Source organism: Aspergillus aculeatinus (genome assembly GCF_003184765.1).
Source record: "Aspergillus aculeatinus CBS 121060 unplaced genomic scaffold BO66scaffold_77, whole genome shotgun sequence".
Taxonomy (NCBI): domain Eukaryota; kingdom Fungi; phylum Ascomycota; class Eurotiomycetes; order Eurotiales; family Aspergillaceae; genus Aspergillus; species Aspergillus aculeatinus.
The window spans coordinates 138,373-146,805 of NW_020291546.1; the positions used below are offsets into that span (position 1 = coordinate 138,373).

An 8,433-nucleotide genomic window follows, 5' to 3' on the forward strand; every position below is an offset into this window, starting at 1 on the left:
CGCATCCCGTGGCTTCGGAATTCGCCCGAACAACATGCACGTTTGTGACCATTTCTGGCATTAGGCCTGTCGTGTCGGCGAGCACGCCATTTTGCCCAGAAACTAATGACAAACTGCCTGTTCTCCTCTATAAGGCCGCGCGCGCTCACCAAGCTGTCAAGATGTTTCTCATTGCCAATAGTAAAGAATCACACCCTTCTGGGTTGGACAGTGCAAGATGGGTCTGCCCACCATCTTTCGTCGGAAACACGACTCTGACGGGTCGGAGGACGCTACCTCAGGAGCCCGGTCCACCAGCTACAGCGAGAACCCAACGCTCACACCCACATCCGAGACGCCTTCGATCACCAACGTCCCAGTGGACAATCTGAAGCGGGATCCGGAGCGCGACCCGAAATCTGGAGAGCCGACCGTGGCCGAGGCGGAGGTCGAGGACGATCCTGAGATTACCGCTCTGCCACTGGAGGTCCGCCAACTCGTCAGTCTCACCGACGATCCGACGCTGCCAACGATTACCTTCCGCTACTTTGTGCTATGTATCATCTTTGTTTGTCCCGGAGCTTTCCTTTCGATGATGAGTCACTTCCGTACTCGGGAGGCTCCGTATTCCGTCTTCTTCGTCCAGATTGCCTGTCACTACGCCGGTCACTTCTTGGCTCGAGTGCTTCCAGCCTGGGAGGTTCGGTTGCCGTTCACCCGCTGGTCGTTCAACCTCAACCCCGCGCCATGGAGCATCAAGGAGCACGTGCTCGTCACCCTGACTGCCGCCTCCGGAGCGACCTACAATCTGGGCTACACCCCCATTGCCATGGCCGAGCTATTCTACGGTGAGCGCGTCAATGCCGGGGTTGCCATTTTCTTCATGTTTGCCATTGTCTGGATTGGATACGCCTTTGCCGCCCTCGTGCGTCAGGTCTTGCTGTACGACCCCATGTTTATCTGGCCTCAGGCACTCATGCAGACGACCCTTTTCGAGAGTTTCCGCAAGCAAGACCGATCGTCGCCCCTTGCGCGCCGACAAATGAAGATCTTCTTCTTCTCTCTGCTGGGTATGACACTGTGGCAATTCCTGCCGGAGTATGTCTTCCCCTTCACTTCGTCGCTGGCCTTTCTGTGTTGGGTTGCCCCCCGTAACCCGGTGGCCAACTTCATTGGTTCTGGAATTGGAGGAATGGGCTTCCTGAACCTGTCGCTCGATTGGTCCAACATCAACTGGAACGGGTCTTCGATCCTGCTGACTCCCTGGTGGACCCAGGTCGTCTTGTTCGCAGCGTTTGTGTTCAACTGTTGGGTGCTCTTACCCGCCGCCAAATGGGGCAACTTGGGGTCGTTCAAGTACGGACTGATGTCCAACTCGCTAATGACGGCGAACGGCACCACTTATCCCACCCTGAAGGTGCTCACGTCTAACTACAATCTGAATGAGACCGCCTATGAGCAGTATGGACCGATGTACATGGGTCTTCAGAATGCTTGGGCAACATTTTTCGACTATGCCAAAATCACAGCCGCCGTGACCTGGATCTTGACTTTTGGGTGGACCCAGGTCTACACCAACGTGAAAAAGTTCATTGCCTCCCGCAAGAAGGTTTCGCAGACTCCCAACCAAGGCCTCAACTGGCAGTATCACGATCGGCTGAATGTGCTGCAGCGTGCCTACAAAGAAGTACCTCTGTGGTGGTACGTGGCTCTCTTCATGGCTGGGTTCGTGGCTCTGATTGTCATCCTGGCTTGTGGTTATCTCTGGATTCCGATTTGGACGCTCTTTGTGGGGCTGTCGACCGCAGGCGCGCTGGTGTTGCCGTTTGGTTTCTTGTACGCCATCTCGAACTATCAGATCGCTGCTGGTTCGTTTAACGAGCTGGTTTACGGTTACATGGTGGAGACCAAAGCGGGCGCCGGACACCGTCACCCTTGCGGACCCTCGGTGTATGGCTCTATTGCCGGTGATGCATGGTATCGGGCGCAATACATGCTTCAGGACCAGAAGATCGGACACTACATGCATATTCCTCCCAAGACTGTTTTCTTCTCCCAGGTCTTCGGTACGATCCTTGGGATTCCGATCAATTATGCGGTGATTCGCTGGGTGCTTGACACCAAGGGTGACTATTTGTCCGGGCAGACGACCGACCCGCTTGGGCAGTGGTCTGGACAGTCCCTGAAGTCTTCCAACACTCTTGGTGTCCAGTACGCCGTACTTGGTCCCAGCCGTCTGTTCAAGGAAGCTGAGATGCGGCCCCTGCCGTGGGCGTTCCTGGTGGGAGCGGTCCTGCCGCCCATCCTCTACATCGCGCACCGCCTGCTGCCCAAGTGGCTGCGGATCGACCTGTGGAACGTCAGCATCTTCTTTTCGGGGATGGCGGTCTTCTACGGTAATCTCAGCACGGGATACACGTCGGCCTTCATTGGCGGCTACGTGGTGATGTACTGGGCCTACCGCCACCGCTTCGAGGTGTGGAAGCGATACAGCTATATGATTGCGGCGGCGTTCGACGCAGGGTTCAATTTGAACATGCTGTTGATCTTCTTGTTCTTTGGATCCGGCAAGCGGGTGTCGATGCCAAACTGGTGGGGCAACAATGCTGATTCCGTGGAACGATGCTTTGCATTGGATTCGTGATAATGGGGGCGTGAGCGTGGAGCTGAAAAGTCTGAGCCGTTCTGAAATGTGTATATATAATGACGTGCTCGCTTGGATGAGATGTATAGATGAGACGACCAGATTAGTATTTAATGATGAGTGATACGAGTTGATTAAAAATTAGATGATGACATAAGATACGAAGTCAAGCTTAATTGACGTTCAACGATCGGGTGGATCTTGGTTGGAGGGAGAGGCAGTGCATTGCCGCCGGATGTCATTTGCCGGATCGGCAACTGGCCGAGTCGATGATGCGTGCATCCGTGCATCCCCCCCAACCTTAATTCCCCAGTATAAAATCCCACCCCGCCGCCCCATCTCCCCATTGCGACGGCAAACAAAGTGTCAACCATTCTCCCGGTGGAGCAATCATGCCCCCGTTCTCTGTATTTGCACCCTCTACGGCACCTCATCATGGAGGCAGCCAGCGCAGCCGCTTCAGCGAGTAACACCACCGGCAGTCCCGGCCACGCCTGGCTGCGGACGACGAATCTGGCACTGGCGACGGTGGGGATCGCCGTGTGCACCCCGTTGCTGGTGATGCGGGTCTACACAAAGATCCGGATCATGAAGAAGTTCTGGTGGGATGATGGTGCGTACGCTTTCGGACGTGGTCGGGTCGAGGCTGACTGTCGTTGTCGCAGTGTGCTTGATATGCGCCTGGGTATGGTGTCGCTGTTTTTACGCCGTGGTAACAGAGAGTGCTCACGCGCGATAGGTCATTTCCATGGCGACACAAGGAACTATCATCTGTGCGTTGCACCCTGATCTGTCTCAAGGGAGTCAGCGGGCACTAACAGAAGCAGACGGGTTCGAGCACGCGCACATCGGCGTGCACATCTGGTTTCTGACGCCGGACCAGATCAACACCTATCTCAAGGTGCGTCCAGCCTCCCCACATCCCCTTTTGAACACCAAAGTGCATCCACTGATCACGGAGGGGCAAAGGTCGTCGTCCCCGCCGCCACAATCTACATCTCCAGCCTGGCGCTGGCCAAGATCGCGCTCCTGATGCTCTACCACCGGCTGCTCAGCATGATCCGGTTCTGGAAGTACGTGATCAACGGGGTGGCTGTCTTCATCATCGCGTACAGCATCGCGCTCACGCTGGCACTCATATTCGCGTGCCACCCCGTGGGCCGGAACTGGGACGTCACCGACACGACGGGCGGGTGCATCAGTCGGCCCGGGATCTACATGGCGACCGCGGTGACGAACACGCTGAGCGACGTGGTGTTGATTCTGATTCCCGTGCCGATCGTGATGAAGTTGACCTTGCCGACGGTGCAGAAGGTGGGGATTTTCGGGATGTTCTTGGTGGGGTGTTTGTACGTCTTCCCCTGGGTGTTGGATTGGGGTATGCGGAGAAGGGGGTGGGGAAGAGGACAGGGTTGGCTAATAGGTTTCGACGGTAGGACGATCGTCACGAGCATCGTGCGCCTCGCAACATTATGGCCGCTAGTGACCTCGGTGGATCCGACGTATAAGCTTGCGTTGGCGAGTGTGTTTATGTACGCGCCGTGATTCCTCTTGTCGAGGCGAAGTGCTAACCACCCATCCAGCGTCATCGAAGCCAACTTCATCATCATCTGTGGCTGCCTACCGTACTTCCGGCAGTTCCTGCGGTTCCACTGCCCCTGGCTCATCGGCATCCACAGCTCCGCCGCCGAGAGCCACAGCCGGGGCTCCTCGACGGGCGAGACGCCCCCGTGCAAAGCGCGGAAGCCCGGGCTGAGTCAGTTGCAGGATGATATCGGGATGGCCTTGACGGAGCCCCCGCTGCCGTTGGAGAGTGGGCGGGGGTACTTTTCCGCGGTTTGATTGCGATGCGACTGTCTTGCTCTGGGCATTATCTTTTCCTTCTGGGGCCGTTCTGGCTTTGTTTGTTTGGTTTTTTTTTTTTTTTTTTTTTTTTTTCTTTTTTTTTTTTCACTTTGCGGTGGTATGTTTGGAGTGATACCCTGTTTACCCTGTTTACCCGGTTCTTAGATTGATACAGAAGATGTATCGTATACTTTGTGAAGTGAAGTGTAAGAATACAGTGCCGTCGCATCTCCATCCTCCTTGCCCGTGATAGCTAACCTGAGCCCCGGCTGGAGAACCAACGCTAAGAACAAACCGGCGAGACAGCCGGCTTGACCACCGCATTCGTCGGGTTCGTCTGCGAGCACCCATCCACATAACCCAACAGGAAATCGTCCTCGGCCGCCTCGTACGCCGCGCCGCAGTTGGGGTCACTATCCCGTTAGCCTGCCTCTACCCGGAACCCACTCACCAATCTAGTGGGAGGGTTGAAAGGGAGGGAGGGGAAAAGGACATACCTCGCCCCACCCGACGCATTGTTGAAGTAACTGCAGATGTCATGCGACCAGCAGTCCTGCGTGTAGACGTTGCCGATGGCGGTGCCGGTGCATCCGGCGCCGCAGCGGCCGTTGCACGAGTAGCTTTCTTTGGTCAGGATGTACATCGGGTTGAATGTGTGGGGGGAATGAGAGGAATAACGTACTCGCCTCCCGCACTGTTCTCGCCGTAGTTACTGCCCACCACGCCGGTGTACGTGCAGCTCTGGCCGGCGCTGTTGGTCCATGATGCTGTCGCGGTGGCGCCGACCTTCAGGCAGGTGACGGAGCGTTTGTGGAGGGGGGAGGGGGCGGCGAGGGTGAGGGTGCTGGTTGCGAGGAGGGTGAGAAAGAGGGAGAGCATTTTGCTTTTGGATCTGGGATGGTTTGGTGGGGGTGGAGTGAAGGGTGCTGTCTACTGGGTGTCTTGGGTATGGGACGGTGGCTCTTATATACTGCTATGCTGCGGTATGGCGGTGCTGGACGCTGAAGAACTGCAACGGCGGGACGACATTAAGGTTGACGGGTATGTACCCCGTGTCGGGGGGGAATGGCATGCAGGAGCTCGGGGAATTTCTCGGACCTGTCAGGGGGTTTGTGTCTGTGCAGTGATGGCTGTTTGGCTTGCAGATTGCATCAGAGTTCCTAAAATGGCGAGCGGAGGGGATGCCGAGGTGGATGGTGGTGGGCCGGGGGGGTATGTGGGTGCCTGATTGGGGTTACCTGGACCTGCTCCGCTGCAGATGATGAGGACTAGAGTGTATAAGTCCTTAGGACATAGCGTCTTTTTTTCTGCAGAATTTGGGAGCCAGTCCTGCCTCCGGATTGAGTGGTCTATGCACTGACAGTAACTTGCCTGCTGCCGAGGTATAAAGCGCGGATAGGGTTGTTTATATTCCAGCTGGAAGGTTTGTGTCTGTATGCTTAGTAGAAGCCAAGTTTACACTAGGATAACATATCTTAACGAGGAATTCCTCTGAATGAATCGCCTCAGAGTACTACAGTCTACAATTCAAAGTCATAGACATGGAATTCTTGCAGGCTGTCCATCCTCCCCTCGTACCTTCATATGCGCACTACCTTATCGCTATCAGCTTATCTTATCGTGACTACGTCGTGCACGTGATCTGCTGACTGATGCTCCCTCCTCTTCCCCGCTTACACGACCCTTTCGTCGCATCGCATCGCATGCAACAATAACCTGTTTACTTCCTCTTCTCTACTCAACTCAACATAATACAACACGATACAACACAACTCCCCTTTCTCCTCCTCAGTCTCAGCTGTAAGTTCCACCATCAACCGACCTCCCAAAACAAAATACTTACCTCTCAGCCCGAACAATCCTCAGAACCGCACTCAACCTCGACCCCGCTCCCCACCTCACCACCACCCCCCCCACAAAATGTCGTCGCCCCCCTCAATCCTCATAATCGGCTCCCTGAACACCGACTTTGTCACCTACACGCCACGTTGCCCGCAGGCCGGCGAAACCCTCACCGCGACCAGCCTCACCATCTCCGCCGGCGGTAAGGGCGCCAACCAAGCCGTGGCCTGCGGCCGCGCCGCACACACCACCCCGACCACGCACGCCGCGAACGTCTACATGGTCGGCGCGGTGGGGGCCAACGACCCCTACTACTCCGCCCTGATGCGGCCCCTCCTCGAGGGCTCCGGCGTCAGCGTGGCCGGCGTGACCGAGCGGGCCGACGCGAGCACGGGATCCGCGACGATCATCGTCGAGGAGGAGAGCGGCGAGAACCGGATTGCGGTTGTGCCGGGGGCCAACCATGTTGGGATGAACTCCGTGGACGAGGTGGTGCAGGGGGTGGAGGGGTTGGTTTCTTCTCCGCAAGAGAATCAGAAGGTGGTGGTGCTGCAGGGCGAGATTCCCCGGCAGACGGTCTTGGGGCTCCTGGAGCATTATAACCGGCGGGATGCGCGGGCGCATGTGGTCTTCAACCCGGCGCCGGTCTTTCCGGAGGGGATTCCGCTGGAGGCGCTCAGGGGCACGAGCGTGCTGGTGATGAATGAGACGGAGGCGGTGCTCATGGCCAAGGCGTTGGGGTTGGAGCATGGGGCGGGGTCGTTGATTGAGGAGGACCCTGAGACGCTGGCCCGCGTGCTGGCGCCGCGGTTCCATGAGGCGGCCGAGGTGGGCATCGTGCTCATCACGCTGGGCGCCAAGGGGGCTTTCTTCTCGACCCGGTTCGGCACGAGCGGGTGCGTCGCCGCGGAGAAGGTGGCCAAGGTCGTGGATACCACCGCCGCCGGGGATACGTTTGTTGGGTACTTCACGGCGGCGTTTGCGCGGTTCGTGGCGCAGGGCAGGCGGTTGGAGGAGTTCGATGGGCTGGTGGAGGGCGCGGTGAGGCTGGCGAATCGCGCGGCGGCCGGGTGCGTGCAGCGCAAGGGGGCGATGCAGAGTATTCCCTTTGCTTATGAGGTGGATGCCGATGCTTAGGTGGGAGGTGGGCTGTAGGAATAGTCCGGTGTACATTACAGAATTGTTGACTATTTGTGGTGATAGAAGTGTAGCGATTAGATTAATTCACCTAGACATATACCCTCCATATTCCCGTCAATCATACATGGACCCATTAACCCTCACCATGCCCCCCAGCCAGCCATCAATGCAAGTGAAAGAAAGTCAACTACCCACTCTTCACGACCTCCTTCTCTTCCCCGACAACACTCGGCTCACTCCGCGCCCCCTCCACCTCCTCCCCCTCGTAGTCCTTCTCATCCGTCATGAACTGGTCATTATTGAGATGCTTGAAGCGGAACCAGAACAAGACGCCCTGCACAGCCAAAGCGATCGCCGGCGCGGCCCAGATCCAGATAAGATAGGGATCCTCGGTGACGGGGACGAGGATCTCGCCGAGCGCGCTGCTCAGCGCGGTCATGAACAGGAAGACGGCCATGACGAGGCCGCGCATGCTGGCAGGGGAGCGCGCGTAGGCCAGCTCGTACGCGGTGACGTTGCAGAAGATCTCGGACAGCGCGGACAGGATGGTGTTGGGCAGCTGCCACCAGATGCTGATGGGGGAGACGCCGGTCGCGCACGAGGAGGCGTCGTAGCCGCACGGCGAGGTCTTGTAGACGCGGTACTGCACGATGGCGCCCGCCACGCCGCCGATCGTCGCCAGGAAGAACCCGAAGGTGATGCGCGTGATTCGCCCCGGGTGGCAGTTGTACTTGTGCAGGAGCGGGTAGATCCCGTAGTTCAGGATGGGCACCGCCACGATAATCGTCAGCGCGTTGAAGTTGTTGAGCAGGTCGTTGGGCGCCCCGTTCGTCGTCATCGAGGCGCCCTGGTTCGAGAGCACGGAGCCGATGCCCCCGTCGTTCAGGTTGTAGATCGGGAAGTAGAAGAAGATCTCGGTGGCCACTGTTGTTCGCGTTAGTATAGGAGGAGGAGCGGTGGCTGGGGGGAAGAAGGGGTTGGGG

The 8,433-nt window shown here is 57.5% G+C and overlaps 5 protein-coding genes across 5 annotated transcripts; 3 read left to right on the forward strand and 2 right to left on the reverse strand.

Moving 5' to 3' along the window:
* The first annotated feature begins 126 nt into the window (after positions 1 to 126).
* Positions 127 to 2,764, forward strand: BO66DRAFT_233540 (OPT family oligopeptide transporter). The gene has a single exon (XM_025642778.1). The coding sequence runs from the start codon at positions 218 to 220 to the stop codon at positions 2,621 to 2,623; it is 2,406 nt and encodes an 801-aa protein (XP_025498427.1). The 5' UTR covers positions 127 to 217; the 3' UTR covers positions 2,624 to 2,764.
* Positions 2,765 to 2,995: 231 nt separating this feature from the next.
* BO66DRAFT_360744 (uncharacterized protein) lies at positions 2,996 to 4,533 on the forward strand. The gene is made up of 7 exons (XM_025645017.1): positions 2,996 to 3,236; positions 3,289 to 3,308; positions 3,363 to 3,396; positions 3,451 to 3,524; positions 3,593 to 3,972; positions 4,060 to 4,155; positions 4,207 to 4,533. The coding sequence occupies exons 1-7, from the start codon at positions 3,059 to 3,061 to the stop codon at positions 4,463 to 4,465; spliced, it is 1,041 nt and encodes a 346-aa protein (XP_025498428.1). The 5' UTR covers positions 2,996 to 3,058; the 3' UTR covers positions 4,466 to 4,533.
* A 224-nt stretch (positions 4,534 to 4,757) lies between these two features.
* Positions 4,758 to 5,281, reverse strand: BO66DRAFT_306603 (uncharacterized protein; the record flags this gene model as incomplete). The annotated part of the gene is made up of 3 exons (XM_025643246.1): positions 4,758 to 4,881; positions 4,966 to 5,088; positions 5,151 to 5,281. Coding segments are annotated over 3 exons (378 nt in total), but the record flags the coding sequence as incomplete, so codon positions are not given.
* A 905-nt stretch (positions 5,282 to 6,186) lies between these two features.
* Positions 6,187 to 7,447, forward strand: BO66DRAFT_385227 (ribokinase; the record flags this gene model as incomplete). The annotated part of the gene is made up of 2 exons (XM_025646131.1): positions 6,187 to 6,268; positions 6,319 to 7,447. The coding sequence occupies exon 2, from the start codon at positions 6,389 to 6,391 to the stop codon at positions 7,445 to 7,447; it is 1,059 nt and encodes a 352-aa protein (XP_025498430.1). The 5' UTR covers positions 6,187 to 6,268; positions 6,319 to 6,388.
* A 190-nt stretch (positions 7,448 to 7,637) lies between these two features.
* BO66DRAFT_406283 (PTR2-domain-containing protein) lies at positions 7,638 to 8,374 on the reverse strand (the record flags this gene model as incomplete). Its single annotated transcript, XM_025649012.1, has 1 exon — positions 7,638 to 8,374. A coding segment is annotated over one exon (737 nt), but the record flags the coding sequence as incomplete, so codon positions are not given.
* Positions 8,375 to 8,433: the final 59 nt, after the last annotated feature.

What these genes read in the sequence shown, in the direction of transcription:
- BO66DRAFT_360744 (XM_025645017.1), top strand. Translation starts at nt 3,059, where the DNA reads ATGGAGGCAGCCAGCGCAGCCGCTTCAGCGAGTAACACCACCGGCAGT. An exon ending in ATGTTCTTGGTGGGGTGTTT is followed by an intron (nt 3,973 to 4,059) that starts GTACGTCTTCCC and finishes TTTCGACGGTAG; the next exon opens with GACGATCGTCACGAGCATCG. An exon ending in GCGTTGGCGAGTGTGTTTAT is followed by an intron (nt 4,156 to 4,206) that starts GTACGCGCCGTG and finishes CCACCCATCCAG; the next exon opens with CGTCATCGAAGCCAACTTCA.
- BO66DRAFT_233540 (XM_025642778.1), top strand. Translation starts at nt 218, where the DNA reads ATGGGTCTGCCCACCATCTTTCGTCGGAAACACGACTCTGACGGGTCG.